General features: G+C 45.0%; 2 protein-coding genes across 4 annotated transcripts; both read left to right on the forward strand.

Annotated features, from left to right (window-relative positions):
* Positions 1-3,049: 3,049 nt before the first annotated feature.
* Positions 3,050-5,805, forward strand: LOC310994854 (uncharacterized protein). The gene is made up of 2 exons (XM_083983728.1): positions 3,050-3,175; positions 3,862-5,805. The coding sequence occupies exon 2, from the start codon at positions 3,939-3,941 to the stop codon at positions 5,187-5,189; it is 1,251 nt and encodes a 416-aa protein (XP_083839854.1). The 5' UTR covers positions 3,050-3,175; positions 3,862-3,938; the 3' UTR covers positions 5,190-5,805.
* A 2,742-nt stretch (positions 5,806-8,547) lies between these two features.
* On the forward strand, positions 8,548-18,175 carry nfil3-5 (nuclear factor, interleukin 3 regulated, member 5). Of its 3 annotated transcripts, none has more exons than XM_083973787.1 (2): positions 8,548-8,991; positions 15,010-18,175. In XM_083973787.1, exon 2 carries the CDS (start codon positions 15,549-15,551, stop codon positions 17,397-17,399), a length of 1,851 nt encoding a protein of 616 aa, XP_083829913.1. In that variant the 5' UTR covers positions 8,548-8,991; positions 15,010-15,548; the 3' UTR covers positions 17,400-18,175. The 3 variants fall into 3 exon arrangements, with proteins under 3 accessions (XP_083829913.1, XP_083829912.1, XP_083829914.1); XM_083973786.1 differs by having other exon boundaries at positions 15,014-18,175; XM_083973788.1 differs by lacking the exon at positions 8,548-8,991 and adding an exon at positions 10,252-10,851.
* The last annotated feature ends 722 nt before the right edge of the window (positions 18,176-18,897 follow it).

Here is an 18,897-nt window from a genome sequence, read left to right on the forward strand (position 1 = left end):
AGCAATAGTGTTTACTGCTAATCAACAGATGTTAGCACGCTGCCATGCTAAACATATTTGGTGAGCATTATATACACGATACCTGCTAAACATCAAAAAGTCAGACAGCACGGTACCATGCTGATCCCAGCGTTATATCAAAGTACAGCCTGATGGAGCCACTAACCCAGACCCAGTGGTTCCCAACCTTTTTTGGCTCGTGACCCCATCACATATTTCTGGCGATCACGTGACAGCCGTCAATCAAGATGCACCAACTCAGATATCTTTATATGCTGCATTTTATTTGAACTTGATTTATATTAAAGAATGTGGAAGTATAGAATACAGTTGTTTAAGATTGTGTGTGGTATTTTTTTAATCATAATTTTAAAAATAATAATAATAATTAGTTTAAAATATATATTTTTATCAGTATTTTTTTTTTTAATCAATTAGGGCCTACTAAACATTTCAGGCGACCCCATTTGAATTCCAGGTGACCCCACGTGGGGTCCCAACCCCAAGGTTGAAAAACACCGAAGACTCTTTAATTCCAGGTAAAAAAATATTTCTCAGCAGTCATCAGATCATGTATCATGGCGAGGACACGCTATAGTGGTCAAATTCAAAAATTCTAATTGATTTACTCTGGAAAACAGATCAGCCATTAAATCCTTTTTGTTTGGAAAACTGGATTTTAAGGGTAGACTTTTTTTGTTGTTGCTGTTAAAGCCTTTGTTTCTGATTTATGTGGGGGGCTTTTATACAATAGAACAACAGGAGGAATAAACTGAAATCAGAAAGTTTCATTGAAGATAATTTCTTGGCAGCTCATTCAGCTGAACCTCGGGACAGCAGTACAGTTTTCTTTTCTCAGAATTGTGTGTGTGTACACCGCTGCATGTCACAGCCATACACCAGCATGTTCAAACTGATCACTCAAGGTCACGGCAACAGGTCAATAATAACTGTGTGTATTACCAAATGCTCCAGAGAGAGGACATACTACATGCATAAGCTAAAGAACGAGAAGTCAAGTGTTGCCTTGTTTTGCAAAAACTGACGAGCCTGACATGGAGACAGAGCGATCCAGTGTGAAGCATTTCCATACACAAAGAGGAAGTATCACTGTCCAGCAGATCGCTCATGGAACAATGTTCCTTTTTTCTGTGCAACCTCACCCCAACTGAACTTCCAGTACTGCGTAGTCCTCACATGCTCTCTCTCCCTCTCTCTCTCCCTGTGTATTACATAACAGCTCCCTTTTCCATTTACACTATCTACTGGCATTCAAGTGAGTCACTCTCTCTGTATGGCCCTTTACATGCTTTATTTACAAAACGTGGTTATGACATATGGATTTACTCACATGTGCAGTGACACAGCAGTTATCTTCCTTTGTTCTTGCACACTGCAGCCACCGGTCTCTGAAAAAAGAGGAAACACACTGAGTGACAATACACATCCTCATGTTCAATCTTTGACAGTGTGTTTGATAATCTAATGTGATAGAAATAAAAATACAACCATGTGATCTTTTCATGCAGAAACAAAGGGAGTGCGTAAAACACATGCGCCAGCATAAAACACATTCCCTGTAACTGTGTTACCTTGAACTGCTTAGTAATATGGGTACTTACCTGCAAAGAGCAAATGAGGACAGCTCTCGGCACCATGACGGCTGTGCACACAGGCTTTTGTAAACTAGATGACCTAATCTAACACAGTGAAAGTTTAAAAAAAAAAAAAAAAAAATGAAGGAGAAAACTGAGACCAAGCTCAGCATTTATCCTCTCTTTATTAAAATCACAATAAATACATTTTCTCTGCTCATAACTAAAAACCAGACTCTATTACGTCCCCGTAATTTAGAGCTCACTGGAGTGGTCAAATACTGCAACTAATAAATAGTAGGAACAGTCTCATGATTTAGATTTATGAATATTTTTTAGAGGATTCAGGACTTCTTTAAACCTACCAAACAAAATTATACTTATCATTACTTATAATATTATATTATTCTTTCATTCTGTGTATGTCTTCTGTTTCCTGTCCACCCCCTGTACGTCCAGACTGAAACATCTGTAGAAGAGTAGTTATCACTTCATAACGTGGTAACTATGGTAACATGGTCCTCTGCTCTGACTTTTTTTTTTTATCAACTCCACCATCAGGTCAAAGTTTCATTTTTGTTCAAGAATAATCTGTTAAACTGAGACACCACCCATGAGTCACATCTGTAGCTTGTGTGCTGTGCTAATTAGAAAATGCTACCATGGTAACACGTCGTACGTAGCATCGGCGTGTTAGCATTGTCGTTAGCTCGCCTCACGTAACGTTAGCACCTCACTGACTGTTAGCATGGCTGCACCGTACTCTTAGCTTAGCTGGTATTTTACCTTTTTGTCTCAACAGTGTAGGGCACGTCACGTTTAAAAAGTAATAGTCACTAGTTACTTTCTCCAAAAAGTAACTGAGTTAGTAGCTGAGTTACATCATAAAGTTAACTAATTACCAGGAAAAGTAACTGCGACGCCTGTCTGTGCGGAGGTCGGAGGAATAACTTACTGAGTGAGTTGGTTACTTCCAGATGGCTTTTTCCCGACTAGTTGTAACTTGTAACCAAAATAGAATGTCTCTGTTGTAACTAGTAACTAACTTTTTTGATTACTGGTTACTGGAAAAAAAAAAAAAAAAAAAAGTAACGCCGTTATTCCCATCACTGCTCAAGAACAAACATGTAACGTTACCTACTTATAAAAACGCTGTACAGGAACACAGCAGGAGTCAGTCTGCTGGATTTTCATTATGTTGATTGTAAGTTGTGGCTTACAGTTTATTAGTGTCTTACCTCGTCCTCCTTCCAACTACATTAAAAACAGAGACTTGTTTTGGAAACACTTTGAGATCTGCTCTGTTGTGATGCAGTTACAGTGTGTCTCTCGCTGGTTTGACTCCGCCGGCTTCCCGTTGGGAGGAGGAGGGGGGAGGAGGAGGGCAGGGCGGGTAGTAGTGGGGGGGTGGAGGGGGGTCACCCGGGGTGAGGATCCGACCCCGGCTGAACCGATGAGCGGGGAAAGAAAGGACGGAGAGAGATGCGGAGCTTTTCAGGAGCAGAGACATCCAGACGAGCGGAGCGGCTCCACGTGCCTCCTGTGTCCGCCTGAAGAGCCTCCTGAGCAGCTGCTGATCTGTGAGTAGTCGCTCCTCTGGAGCCGCTTTAACCACGTCTATCACAGATCTGATTTTACTATATCACACCAGTGGAATTAGCTAGATAGACTCCGTTAAGGTTTATGAATAATATTTTGCAGTTATTATCTTTGATCGGATAGAAAATGGTATTGGTTTTATGTTGACAATAATTTTGGATTAAGGGTTAAATAAATAAAAGAAACATCTTGGTAGTATGAGGGTAATTACCTTGTGTTTGACTGGATTCACTTGACTCAAATCAATTTCTGAAATGAAATTTAATATTTTAGTAAATGATCAGCCATTTAGGATGTTTCACGTTTTTCCAATTAGAAACTTTTCAAGTACTCTTAATGAATTCCTCTTTGTAAATTGCTCTTTCGGTGAATTGGCTGGTATGAATATGATGAATTAAAACGTCCCTGGTTACTATATATAATTTTTGAGACCGTTTTGGATTCAATTTAAAAAAAAAAGTTATGAGTCTATATAAATGCAGCTGTATCCCTCGGAAATGCAGTTAAATACAGGCAACCTGAGAATGTAAGTTTTTATTTTATGACTTTAATGTCTTTTCCAGTTGATAATTACAACATCTAAGTGGCAGCATGATGTCAGTGAAATGTTTTGCAACCTTGTAAACAAATCCTGAGCTCATCAGTGTTTGTGTATTTTCACCACTAGGTGGCGCCATTATAGAGCATTTCATCCTCAGCCTCCAACCATCAGACAGACCCTGCAGAGCACTGAAGTGATTGAACATGACGGGTCAGACTGTGGGAGCCATCATCCAGGACCTGTCAGTGCCAGCGCTGCGGGATGTGGAGGGACTGGAGTCCAGGCCTCAGGGTGGGACCGGGTCTTTCACTGATGAGGCCGTTTCCATCCTGACCTCCACGAGCCAACTGGCCCGAACCCTGCTGGGTCGCACATTTGCCCTCAAACACAAAGAGAGCCTCGCCAACGCTGAAGCTAACGCTGGCTGCAGCTGTGATGAAGACAACGGAAACAACGCACGCCGCAAACGGGAGTTCATCCCCAGTGAGAAGAAAGACGATGGCTACTGGGACAAGAGGAAAAAAAACAACGAGGCGGCCAAGCGGTCCAGAGAGAAGCGGCGAGCCAACGACATGGTGCTGGAGAGGAGGGTCCTGGGTCTGCTGGAGGAAAACGCTCGCCTGAGGGCCGAGCTGTTGGCCCTCAAGTTTCGCTTTGGTCTGGTCAAGGATCCGTCTGACGTCACCATCCTGCCGCTCACTGCGTCGCTCTGCGCCCATCAACCATCCACTATCACACATTACTACCAGCCTCACACTGAGGGACCCTCATACCTCAACACACAGCAGAGTGCAAACAGCCACTACATCCAGCCTCACCCTCTGCAGCAGGCTGCCGTCTATGGGCTGAGGGGGGCCGGGCCCACGTCGAGTCACAGCGTATCGGAGGAGTCGGCTGTTTCCACTTCGTGTAACTCAAACATGGGGAGCCCTGTGTTTTTTGACGACACGCTGAGCGAACGGAGCGGACCTTCTCCGGAGCAGCAGGGTTACGACTCCCACATCTCCACCTTGGAGGCCAGCGAGGGTCAGTATGTAAACAAACACGACTCACCTGAGAGTTTGAGGAGTCTCCCACACAAGCTCAGATTCAAAGGCCCTGGTTGTAGCAGCGACGGAGGGGAGATATCTCCTCTCTCTGATAGCAGACACAGTGGACCACCTGTAGCCACAGTGGGGCCAAACATCCCGGTACGGAGCCAGCAACAGGCGGCGTGGGACAGTCGGGAAGTCGGTCAGGCTCCTTGGTCCAGGGAAGAGGCCAGTCCTGGACTCGGGCATCAGTATCAGGGTCCCTCCTCTGGTTATTATAACTCCATCTCTCTGCAGAGCTCCAAGGACACCACCTACACAACAGAGGATGTTAGTCTGAGATCGCAGATCAGCTGCTTGTCTCAGGAAGTGGCTCAGCTCAAGAGGCTCTTCTCTAAGCAGCTGCTCTCAAAGATGGCTTAGAAACCTGCAGGTCAAACCCAGACTGAAACTAATCGGCCGATTTCAGCAGAATCTTTTCCAGAAAATTGATCTCACAGACTGGTTCCCACTGTGAAGCACTGCACTGATGCAAAGAGACTTGATTTTCCATGCCACAGGAAAAGCTGAATCCAGTGATTGAACCATTCTGGGATGGTCAACAACACACCACTGCCAGAGAAGACTTGTATCCGTCAAAACAATATTTAATAGAGGTGATTCATGTGTGCTTCGTTGTGAAAAGTCACTGTACATTTCTGAACACTTGACTGGGCAGGTCAGTTACGAACACTAGATGAACATGTGGGATACTAACCATGCACAGAGTCATGATTTGTAAGGCTTTGGTCTTCACGTGTTCAACACTAATGTGCACATTAAAACACACACGTCACACACCGTCACTGAGACATTCCTTTAATTTCTTCAGCACAAGGTGTGTTGTGTATAACATTATCCTGTGTTGAATCTGTACTAAATGTGACTGTACTGTGGATTTGTGTTTGTTCACTTCATCAGTTTGTGGTTGATCTTATGAAAGCAGAGTACATTAGAAGTCATTTTCAGCATCACTGTAACTCAATGGAGTGTTTGAAAATAAAAATATATTTTATCCAAAAGCCTGATTAATCGTTTATGTCAAACTGAGATATTTTAGTATGATATTAATAACAGTTTTATTTGCTCTACTGTAATGGCCACATGTAATTTAAACCATCGATGTGCAATATGCAAGACTGTTTTTGTGCATGGAGTCATGGCACTCGAGTTAGAGGATGCATGACAAAAGTCTCTTTTTCCTCTGAACTTTAGATTTTATTCCTGGCCTTGTTTTCTTTTAAAGACTATTTAAAAAAATATAAATACCACCTTGGCGCCAGCTCGTACTGAACTAAGGTTACTGAACTGAGGGGGGACAGCAGGGTGTTGGGCAGTGCACAGTGAGAGAGGGGTGGAAGCAGGGAGGGGAGAGAGACACTGCATGAGTCATCTATCACGTCAGCAGTAGAAAGCTATTTTTAGAGTTGAGGCAGTTGCGGTGGAGACTGATTGGTCCGTGTGGAAGTGAAGGATAAAGGTTTAGAATATCTCAACACCTGGAAATAGAACAAATCCTGCAGATAGACAGAAACATACAGCAATGCAGTAGATATTGATAGCAGTGGAAAGCCAGGGGGCCACATGTAGCAGCTGCATGTACTGAATTATGAATTTGTTGTAGAAATGTATGATTAATTGGATTAGTCATTATTCTGCATTGACAAAATCTTGGGATATTTCCATCTTCAGTCCTCAGTGTTCAGCCTTTTGAAAAATATATGTATATATATTTACCACCAGGTGGCGCCAAATGTCTTTACCGGCATGGATCACCAACTCTCATTCATTCATTCATTCACAGCAGTGTTACTACAGAGGTCATCTCCTCCATTGTGCTTCCTGAAGCACCACATGCTGCACATAGAGAACAAGCAACACTATTATTCTGTGTTGGAAGCACATGCACTTGTACCATCAAATTGGCCATTTTTATTCACAAAGCACAGCGTTAGGTCAAGTCTGAACAGGCATCAGCAGAACGGTGCAGCTGCAGAAGAACCATTCTTTTTTTTCTTCTTTTTTTTTTTACGCTGTTTGTCTCTCTCCACATCAACAACAAGATGCTCATGAGCTCTTTGTCTGTGATCAATCTTCATCCAGCCCAGTCTGCAACCCGCCCCCCATGCCATGAGCCTCATCCAAGGGAGTGAGAGCCTTTTGGTTGCTAGGCAGGCCCCACCATACTACCACAGTTGCCAAGGGAATGCCTGCATGCAGAGGCAGCTGGAAAGATGGAGCTGTGTGTTGGGGGTTGGTGGTTCTAACAGAGGACTGGTGGGGGGAGGAGCTAGACAAGTTCAAGGCTGCCGTTTCTCCGGCATGGTCTAATGGTGATGATGATGGTGTGTGTGTGTGTGTGTACGTGTGTGTGTACGTGTGTGTGGAGACAAAGCAGGGGGAAGGGATGTGAATGAGTGAGAAAGTGGGCTGGATGTGTGTCTGATACCAAACAGGGCTGACGTAACTGCAGATGAAATATGGTGGCGATGAGGACACCATGGCTTTGTGGGATAATAAAGCTCCTAAGCAGATAATACACTGACATTTTTCTGAACAGATAAATACAACAAAGAACATGAAATTATGTAAAAAATAATGTCACAACAATGGTTTCATTCATGATTAATAAGATACATTTGTCTCGTCTCATTTGATTTTATCCGATTTTATCTTAAATGTATTAAAGGTTTGCTTTAGTGTTTTCCTATTTCTATAATAATAATAAAAAAAGAAAATATATAATAATAAAACTTTCTACTACAAATTATGCCAACATTTTCCAACAAAGCATAGCAATATTTAAAAAAAGAAGTAATCCATCTATCTATCTATCTATCTATCTATCTATCTATCTATCTATCTATCTATCTATCTATCTATCTATCTATCTATCTATCTATCTATCTATCTATAGCAGTGATATCACACATTGTACATACAGTAGCCTATATACAGTACAGTATATATAGTCCTACTGAAGTTACCAGTAAATTGCACTGTTATTTTTAACAACTTTATTGGACGGTCTGTAACAATAAATCACATTTATAGCCTAAGGTGAATGCCTTCCATATCTAAAACCTAGTCCTGTGACTATATTGGCCAAATACAATTAGACAAGTAAGGAGTACAACCCCCTCTGAAGTCTAGTGAAGTATAAGTAGTATCTGAAAATTGCATCTATCTATCTATCTATCTATCTATCTATCTATCTATCTATCTATCTATCTATCTATCTATCTATCTATCTATCTATCTATCTATATAAAAGAATTAGGGAAAACATGGATCTAAATGTGATTTTATAATATATCAGTAACAACTGTGTATAACCTTTCTATATGTTTTACAACTGGTCTTAACTGCCCCCTTGGTCTTAACAGCCTCTATGGTGTCATGTGCCAATATGTACTATGTTGCAATCAAAGTGTTAAAGAAACACACACAGAGAATGTTTTTGGGTCATGAGGTTCCCGGACTAGAGTCCTGGGACCATGAGGTTATCAGAATAAACTTTATCTTTGTTCCATTAAACATAAAGTATCCCCAGGAGAGCATAAATATATATATTGACACGGAGATGATATGTCCCACTGACTCTTCGCTAGCCCCGCTGAAGGACATGCTGTTACATGCTATTATTGGACGTCTCAGTATAACGCGGTGTCCGTGCAGACGCATGCATGCCCTTGATATAAACTTAACCACTTCCGTAAAAGAGTTGGTATTACAACGCGGAGGAAAGATTGAGATATAGGTGAAGGGGTGGGGAGGACACATAATACAGAGGGGTTAATAACACACACAGCGGCTCTCGCGCGGAGAGAGACAGAGGACAAAAACGTGACTAGGCAGCCTAAGAGCTGTTATGCAACCGCTGACCTACTAACACATATTTCTAGAAAGGGAGCCAGAGAAACTGGAGCAGTGTCCGACCGCACACAACACACAGGCAGCTCGAGCCAAGAGACCGAAACAGCATCCACCCGACAAAGACCCACGGACTCAACCACAACCGACCGGAGCACCGACACGAGAGGAAGAACAAAGTTTTTTCGTATTTCGTTTTTAGGGAGGTTTCTTCTTCAGGGACAAGAAGGGAAAGAGGAAACAGGAGCGAGACAGCTTTTGTGTCGGGAAAGCCTGAATCTTTTTTTCCCCTCCTCCTCCGGGACATTGAAAGGTATGTAGAGTGAGCGCGAGCCGCATTCCGCCCTTTGTCTTTGTCTGCTTGTATCTATATTGTTTAATCGGTGGTGTATGGTTTAATCATATATGCGCCTCCGCTGCGTGTGTCCGTGTAGTAGCCTAGACATGAGGACGTGATGCCCATGGCCGCTTATTGTTCACATGGAGACTCGGCTCTAACCGGCAGACCCGCGCCTGCGTCCGTGACTTTGAGACGTTTGCGGCTGTTTTTGTCACATAAACGCGGTGGTCTGCTCCGCTCTGCTACTTTTGTTGCCGGTTTTTTATTTTTTATTCTGTGCTCTCGCTTTGTTTGTGACACGAAACATGTGTTAGGACGGAGGAAACGGAGCCGTAACCGGCCGCACACCCCACATTATGAAGGCTGCTCAATGTCAAGGCGAGGTAATTTCCCTCATGGTGGTGTTTTCCAGGGAATGGGGGCAGCTGCTGCACTCAGCCTGTGTTGTCTGGTTAATGCAGACACACGGTATGCTGTATTAGCCCCTGCACGTGGCATGCTGCGGATTCAATATTGTTTTCGTGTTTTTGACTTAATGACTTTATTTTCTGAGCTATTAATGAATCTCTCTGATCGTCCACCTGATGCAAATATAAGACTGAATGAAAGCGTGGCTTTTAATAGAAATAACCTACAATTTTATTTATAGGGTATTGTTTGTGGTAGATTTAGAGAGAGAAAAAACGGTTAAATTTCATGCAAATGTGGAGGTTATAGTTAAATTTAGTAAAGATTATATGCAAAAAAAATGCCCATCATCATTTTATCTATAACAATAGATGTCCTATATTCATTTGCAGGAGTATAAGAGATACCTAAGGGATATTACCTGCAACATATTAAGTAATCTACTATGAATGCAATAAAAAAAATGTGATGCTTATATTCACATAAAAAACGACTTCTCTCCAGATGTGAAGAACATGTGCTACTGCTTTTAGGTTACATCACTATCACTTACAGTAATAAACATTTAAGTTCAAAGGAGAAAACAGGCACAAAATGTCTGATTTCTTCTTCTCAGAGTGAGTCACTAGATGATTCTCCTTTACTCATGAGGTGGGTTAAGTAAAGCACAAAGCTTCGCTTTGAGGGAGTTGGAGGGTATGACATAACCAGCGCACAGCGGGGAGAAGCAATAAACAGCAGCTCTCTCCTGGGACAGAGAGGCCTGTAATTGATTCCCGTTCACACCCTGTGCTTTCTTCTCATCATTCATACCCATATTCATTATTGTTAAAGCAGATAGATATTTAACAAGTCTGCGCAGGGGAAATTGTATTTAGAAATGCTCTCATCAGTGATGTAATAGAGCTACTCAAGGTCTGCAAGCTATTTTTAACTTGCACAGCCTTTATCCTCCAAAAGGAAACATGGAATAGTAGAGGCTAAGTTGGTCTGTCTCCCAAGATCCGGGTGAGATCTTGGTGAGACTTTGTTGTGAAATTAGAATAACAAGTGAACATCCAGGATGTGATGCAATGCATGGAAACCCCTGTCTGGCGAAGGCAGGCAGAGCTCTGGTGAGCTCTTAGTCCGCCTGCTGCCAGCTGGTCTGTTTTCAGAGCCGTCTGCATTGCTCTGTCCCAGCCAGCACTCTGAATATAGGTCAGACCTGTAACTGGGTGAGGAGGCACATGAGGTATACGGGACAAGCTGTGGACTACTTTGACCACTCCAATCTGTGGCTCTGAGGAATACAGACCTCAGACTTATGCATACTGAAGTAAATGAAGCAATTTTGGCCCAGTTTTCTAACTTTACTGGCTGTTTATCAAAACTTTTTCAACTTTTTTTTCCTCTTGCTGATTTTGCTTTGTTATTCTACTGACTGTAAGTAGCAAAAACTTTTGACTTCTTAGTAAAGGGGGATGATGCAGGAAATCAGAATCAACCGACAAAGATAGAGATTATTGACCGAGTGAGATTCAGATCACTGAACAGCAAATGTGAATGTTATTTGTACGAATTTGCAACTTTCAAAATAAGGTCAAGATTATTTATTCAATTCACTGTGTAACCTTCTTTTAAAAAAAGTGGGGCTTAAGTTGTATCTGTTTATTCAGTCACTTGCCCTTGGTACCAGTTGACGTGTGTTGGGTCACATACGACTCGGAGGAAGTGTTACATGGTCGACACCCACACACAGGTCTCATTAACTGACCTGGAATGTCTGGCTTTCCGTCTCTTCGGTTTTGTTCCTTGACACGAAAACCACGGGGGGAAAGATGGTGGCTCCTAGCCGGGGGGCCCCATCCACGTGTGTGGTGTTGGATCACTGTGAGGATGGAGGAGGGGAAATCGAGGATGCCATGCGTTTTACTCACACTTGCCTCAGAGGAGGTCAGAGGTGAGGCATTCCTCCCTGAGCGGCATAAGTGGCTGTGTTTTCCTCAGCCAAGCCTAACATGGAAACACACATGCAACAGATCACTCTTTAAAATCCTTCTGTTGTCCTTCTGGGTCAGGGAAGGAAGGACGAAGGGAAAGAAGGAAGGAAGGAAGGCAGGCAGGCAGGAAGGACAAAGGGAGAGATGGGAGGAAAAAAGGAAGGTGAAAAGATTGGGTCAAAAAGGAAGGAAGAAGAAGGGCCGAAGGGAAGGAAGGAAGGGGAAAAGGATTGTGGAAAGAAGGAAATAAATAAAAATGGAGGGAGGGAGTGAACAGAATTAGAATGGTCTAATTGACCATTAGATCAAAAGAGGAAGGAAGAAGAAGTCAGAACGAAGGGAAAAAGGAAGGAAAGAAAAATGGAGGGGAGGGAGAAAGGAAGGATGGAGGAAAGGAACAGATTGGGTAAATTTGACCCAGAAGGACAACAGGAGGGTTAAAAAAATAGAGAGAAAGAGAAATTATTAGTAGGCTACACAATGCATACATCTCTCCTGTAGCTTCACCCTGCTTTTTTCAGGGACCTGAACACAGAGAGGGGGGGGTCTGAGCCTCTCACAGCTATAGTAACCTGTAGCGTCTGCCGCTATGTAATATGCATGTGTTACACAAGCTTTGCTCTGCAACAAGAGAAATTCAGAGCACGTAGGTTAGGAGCAGCAGCACCACCACTACCAGCAGCAGCAGCAGCAGCAGCAGCCCCTCCCCATGCAGTCCAGGCAGAGAGAGAGGGAGCTGTGAATGTGGCTGCAGAGATGGGTGTGTGCTCTGACGTCAATGCCGTCTCCCTGTCCTACTCCTCTCTCCCTATCGTTTTTCATCTGGCGCATTATATTGTTATGTGCTGCCGCGTGCACGCGCGTCGCAGGGTTTGTGGAGCGAACGGGAATTAATGTTGAAAATCACTGGGTCTTTCATAATCCGATTTTTTTTGTGCGTGTGTGTAGCCTATGTGTAGGAAGGGAGGGGGGGCAGATGGCGCGTGCAACTTTGTCTCTTTCATTGCTCCTGCTGCAGTTTCTGTAAAATTCCTCTCATTTCCACCAACTGAATTCCTCCCGTCACACCATATCGCTCCTCTCCCCCCTCCCTCCCCCTTCTCCGTCGCTCTATTTTTAGCGTGCACTCTAATAGTCTCTCTCTCTCTCCCTCTCCCGCCCGTCCCTCCCTCCCATGCAGTCCTACTGACCTATTTTATGGCGCACCGTCAAAGACAGGAGGAGTGTTTACTGCTTAGCGTCGTTTCTAGGTCAGTGGGACAGCGCAGACGTATGCGTGCTTCCTTTCCTTGCCCGCCTTTGTTTCGCGCCCCAAACCCTCCCCATTGCAAGTCTTTATGAAAATGATTCAGGCTTGGGGAGGGAGGGAGGGAGGGAGGCGGAGAGACGGGGGCCGACCCTACATTTTTCCACATCTGTTGCTGGTTGCGTCCAAATCCCTCTCTGTTCAGCGTAGCTTTACTCCACTTCTTTAAGGAGAGGAGTTGAACTAAAAAGGCGGAAGAAACCGTGTTTTGCCACTGAATGTGAAAGAAAAAACAGCGTGCTGCGTTTAGACCTAGACCTAGTTATATCGCCTCAGACACCGGTTAATAAATGGTTAATTATTCTGAGCTGCAGTTGAGCTGTTTCAAGGTCATAACGTGGGTTTTTAATGTGATATTATGCAATAGGGTCACTGACTGTGGATTGGGAGGTGGGGCAGTCTGGAGAAGACTGGATTAAATAGTAATGATGCATTAATGGTGTAGTGTGAAGTAAGTGGTTTGTTATGAGGGAGCAATACAATGAAGGTCAATGTGCAGCAGATTATATGTTCTACAATAGCACCCACCTTTATTCTACTGAGCGTGTGTTTTTTTTTTCTTTTTTCCCTTTGCCTTCATGACATCACCACGGGTTTTAAATAACGGGAACAGTGTGTGGAGCCTCTTTGTTCACGTCTGCTTCTCTGCTTTCTGCCATGTCTGGTCTCAGTTTCCAGGCTTCAGTATACAGAGGGAACCTAAAACAAAAACAGTAGCATGAACCGCTTGTTTTTCATCAGCAACACCCCAAAAAATCCCTCTATATCTTTCCATGACTTATCTGTGCATTTCATTTGGCTCGGTTTACTATGTCAGCATTGACTTTTGTAGTTTTAGAGGCACACAGGAGATACCCTCATGCTTCTTGTCCTTACTGCTTCAGTAGCGTAACACAAATCCTTACCACAGTTCCTGCACCAATGTCTTATTTGCATACATGTGCTTTGTATTTGCATTTAATTATCAAAGATTTGAAAGTCTGAACAAAAGTCCCCTGACAATTAAAAATGACCGAACTGGGCTGAGGTGCGGCTGAAATGATTTTGTGTCCACTAGTAAACAGTGCCTTCACTTATTCCAAAATTGGCCTTATTAAGAAATGAAAACATTTGAGAAACTCGAGGCTGTGGGTCTGTGAAGAGCGAGCTTTATGTTTGTTCACTGTTTGATTCCCGTGTTGACACCAGAGGAGTCACTGTTACCCACAGGCACACTGACCTAGATTTCAGCACTCCCTCTTTGCATGTGTGTGTGTGTGTGTCATAAAACGTTGTTTTCATGTTTGTAATGGACTCCAGGACTCAGTGTAACGATGTGTCATTAATTACTGCACATCAACTGCGTAATGCCGTGCAGTGAGAGAAGCGGAGGAAACGGGCCTAAAAACAAAGAGCAGATCTAAGTTATTACATAATGCCGAGCCCCCGTCGACACATCCACCACCGAGTGCTGCACTGGGCATTGTTTTTAACTTTATGGCGCAAGATGTGTTTGTGTGAGCGGCGCTTCCTGCTGAACTACGATGTTGACACAACATAAGGAAGTTCAGCAGCTTGCGGTGTTGAGTAATTTCAGACAGTGTGACGGCTACCAGAGAAACTGAGACATTACAGCAGCAATGGAGATCTCTCTCCCCCCCTCCCTCCTCCCCCACAGACAAACACACCACAGAGCCTCAACGCAGATGTGTGTCCAGATATGGCAGAAACTGTGATGACTGACATATATAGGTCAATTTCAGACATTCCTCAATTGGTGTGATGCATTAGTGTGACTTTGTTCAGACTTAGATTTTATTCCCCTACATTATATAAGCAGAGGTTGTTATTTGTTAAATCAGAATAGGTTAGATAATAAACCAGAGCCAGCCAGTCCACTCCTTCCCTCCCTCAGCCTTTTATCTGTCAGTCTCTGCAGAGCTGGCTCCAGGTCAGCCTGCCTCAGCCCCTGTTACGTGACTATGACAGTGGCTCCCTCTTACACAACAGCTCTGCAGTAGCAGCAGCAGTCCTGAGTGCTCGTGTGCGCCGCTACTCAGGCTCTGCATCCACTCTCCTTCTTCTCTGTGAAGTCAAGGAAACAAAGACAAGAAAGACAAACATTGTGCAACTTTGAAGGGTTATGTAATAGATTTTCAGTGCAAGTTGAACTGCGATAAACAGACTGCGTAATGATCACAAGCCTTTAGAGGTTTCACTAAAGGGACCATGCATGCCACAATGAGCAGCAGTGGTTTTCACAGCTCTAATCTAACCCACTCTCTCTCTCTCTCTCCTTCTGTCTCCTCAAACCAGGTAGTGGTCAGCAAACAGCAGCATTGGAGCCAGATCCTCAGGGAGCCCTGAAGTAGACGGACTGACCTACATCCTGTGCAAGACACTGAGAGGAGCAAAGCAGCAGCCTGACAGGCATCACAGCTCTGCTAAAGATTGAGGAAGACGCAGATAAACTCCAAATCACCTCCGGCGAGACTCCAGAAAGCACTTTGAACAACTGACTGGAAGACGCTCTACTCAAAATACAAACTTTCTTTTTTCGAGGTTTCCTTTTTTTCGATTCCTCGTTCACAACAGTGGTTCAATGTCTGAGGTTTTCGTGGAGTTCCACCTCTTTTTAATCTTCCTGGAGAATATGGACACTTGAACTTTGACTTTACATAACAGAAATCAATGAGGCGCAACCCTCAAGGAGCACAAATACCTCATCCAGAAATTTTTGCTGATCCTGCGACATAGTCACAGTCCGTAGCAACAAGGCAGAAGGTTCATATAGTTTTACATCTTTTCCCTTCCCCCCCTTTGCCAGAGTCACTCTGGCCCCCAGTTGGGAAAAAATGGAAAATCTCAGTCTACACTTCTCATCCACCAGCAACAAGAACACCATGGACGTGGAACCTTTCTCTCCCTACGACGGGAGCATCCCATCCCCCGATCCCGAAGGCGGACAGAGGTCCAGCAGCCGCGGGGGTAAAGGTAGCAAACCCAGTGTGACTTCCCGTCGCAAGCGGGAGTTCATCTCTGATGAGAAGAAAGATGCTTCCTATTGGGAAAAACGGAGGAAGAACAACGAAGCAGCCAAGCGCTCAAGGGAAAAGCGCCGCCTCAACGACATGGTGCTGGAGAACCGGGTCATGGCGCTGAACGAGGAGAACGTCCGTCTGAAGACAGAACTCCTTCAGCTCAAGCTGCGCTTCGGCCTCATCAGCACAGCCTCCTACATGGAGAAGAGTCAGCAGATCTCCAACAGTGCCATGAGCGCCAACACTGGTAGCAACGGGAGCAGCTCCAACGGCACCCCCAACGCCTACCTCTCCAGCAGCGGCTACTCAAGCGCGTCCCAGGTGATGCTCAACTCAGACTCGTCTGAAACCGAACAGTCGAGCCGCGGCGAGCGCCACGGCTCCCTCCACAAGTACTCTCCCCACGGCGGCTCCATCTCCGACATGTCTGACGGCTCCTCCAGAGACAGCCCCGAGCCCATGAGCTACAGCATAAAGAAGGAGCCGTCAAGTTTGGAGATGGCCAGGCTGGAGAGCAGCGGGATTCCCGACGGAATGCCACCCGCGGTTTACCAGACCGCTCTGGTTTCCCCTCACCAGCAGAGCACCCAGATGGCTGACAACGCCATGGACTACCAGCACCACCAACAGCAGCAGCAGCAGCAGCAGTGCCACATGGAGACCACGTCCAGCCCCGCCCCTCAGGCCACCTCTGCGCAGAGGAGCGTCATCCTGTACCGCTCCAGCAGCGGCTGCTACCCCGTGGAGAGCCAGAGGTCCGAGGAGCAGCAGTCCCAGCAAAGCAGACCGCCGCAGCACGGCCAGCACACCTCCACCTCCAAGTTCTCCGACTGCTCGGCGACCATCTCAGAGGTCGCAGAGAAGCTGGAGAGGACAAAGACCCTGGACTCGCCTCAGTACGAGTACACCACAGACCACGACGAGTCGGCGGAGGAGCTGCAGCAGAAATACAACCCCCACGTCCAGCAGCAGCAGCATCACTTCAGCTACCAGGGTCAGGAGAACAGACTGGAGCACACAGAGAGCCACCAGAACCCCTTCGCCCCCAATCTGATCCACAACACTGAGGAGGGCAAGTCCTCCTTCACACAGCACAACGGCTACCTCAACACACTGGACGAAGAGCCCCCGGTCCTCACCTACGAGGGGGGGCCCCGAGCTGACGGTTTCTACCAGGAGAACTCCTCCGCCAAAGACACCTCATCCAGCGACGGGGAGCCGCGTAGCTCCGACAAGGAGGGCTCCACCGACGACGAGTCCCCGTCCTCGTCCTCGTCGGACATCAGCAGCAGCTACCACCAGAAGGCGGCGGGAGCTGCCGGCTCGTACGGAGAGTGCCACGGCGAGGTCAAGGGCACCGCCCTGCCTCACAAGCTCCGCCTCAAGTACAGAGCGCTGTCCAACGGGGGGGCCAGAATGCAAGCAGAAGGACCCGTCAGCTTCTCCATGTCCCCCTCTCCCACCTTGCCGCAGCATCCTTACTTAGCTCTGCCCAGCAACCCGCACAGCATGCAGGCCGGCGGGGAGGGCAAAGAGCTGGACAATGACACTGAGTTCGCGGAGGAGGCCCGGCGTCAGGTGAACGAGAGGGCGGAGTCCAGAAAGGAGGGAGGGAAAAAGGGATCCGGCAGCGGGAAAGCCGGACGTAGTAAGAGGCGAGATTAAAGGACAAATAGGAGCAGCTGGAGCATTTTCACCTCTTTGTTGTTGTCTTCAGCAGACGGACAATTATGATTCACATCGCCACCTTACAAGACAGACAGGGAGCCGGTGATCTGTGTTTGAGGCGCGGTTAGGATGTGATTTCACCATCAAGTTTCACTGTGTCACCTGTTCCCCTTCCCCTTACTCTCTCCTACCTCCCACCTATCTCTCCAATGAAAATAATAGATCACTCAATGAGGGAGGGGGCAGAATGAAACTCTCCAGAGCTGGAGCCTGGGATATTTCCCTTGTGGAAAATTCAGACATTACTCAATTATTCATCATTGTAAACTGCCTTGGTGGCTGGCCAGCGTTTATGTGGCATTATGGGAACATTCCTTTTACCAAAGATTCACATCCTTCCTTTAGCATCTCCCCCTTTTTTGGCAGAGTTACATTCCTCCTCCCTCCGAACACAACTGTACCATTTGGTCTTCTCATCATCTGCACACAAGTCCTCTTCACTTCTGAAGCACTTAGATTGTATATTACTGTGACATATAAATTTGCATATATGGAATATATATTTTAAGAAGAAAAATGTGGCAAAAACAACAAAAAAATAAAAAACTGTGGGATGCGGAAGTTGTAGACTTAAAAGTGATCCGTTTGTTCTTGTCGAACCACCTTGTACAGTTCCTCTTTGTCTAGAAAATGCCTCAAAGATGTTCTTTTAACTCAAAGTGTGAACCACAACTTGTAAAAAAAAAAAAAAAAATACAAAAAAAAGAAAGAAAGGTACACTTTTTTCAGACTAAGCTTGGGCTCTTTGTTGACCCCAAGCTCTTTGACACTCGAAGCTGTCAAAAAAAAGAAAAGAAAATCAAGGCCAGTTTTTCATATCAATGAAGGCTATGCAGTCGCTGTTGGCAAAACCTGACAAGCACAAGGCGAGCCTTGTTTGCCAACTGTTCAACAAAAATCAATACATCCTTCATTTTCCAGACAAAAATTGTCTCTAATAAATGAAATGGCTCTTCAGTCGCAACCAGCAAAGCTGCTCTCTCTTCATAAGGTGCCTCTTTATTGTGTTGTCCCTCGTCCCCACATTGGCCGATGTCTTAATGATCCCACTCACCTCCGCACTGAGTTGTTTTAGCTACGTAGCTGCAGTAGATCATACAGTCTTTACAAGTTTAACTGTTTCACTTCCTGGTGCCTGCCTCTGGTCACTATGTATAAATGTAAAGTTGTCTCTTTTCTCTTGTATACTGCTGTCATTATTTTATTATTATTTTATTATTAATATTGTTATTTTCTATTATATACGGTTATTATTTTGGCTATTATTATGTGTATTTTTCTGTCATCCTGTTGTGTCATTTTGCTCTATGCTCTTCCTGGTTGTGCTGTGTATTTACCCTTGCTGCCCTTTGCCCCAGTTACCATTTGTACTACGTGTTACTGTATAACCTTTGTTGTTTGCCGAAAGGCTTTCCAAAATGGAAAAAAATGAGTA

This window comes from Trachurus trachurus (genome assembly GCF_905171665.1).
Source record: "Trachurus trachurus genome assembly, chromosome: 1".
In the NCBI taxonomy this organism is placed as follows: domain Eukaryota; kingdom Metazoa; phylum Chordata; class Actinopteri; order Carangiformes; family Carangidae; genus Trachurus; species Trachurus trachurus.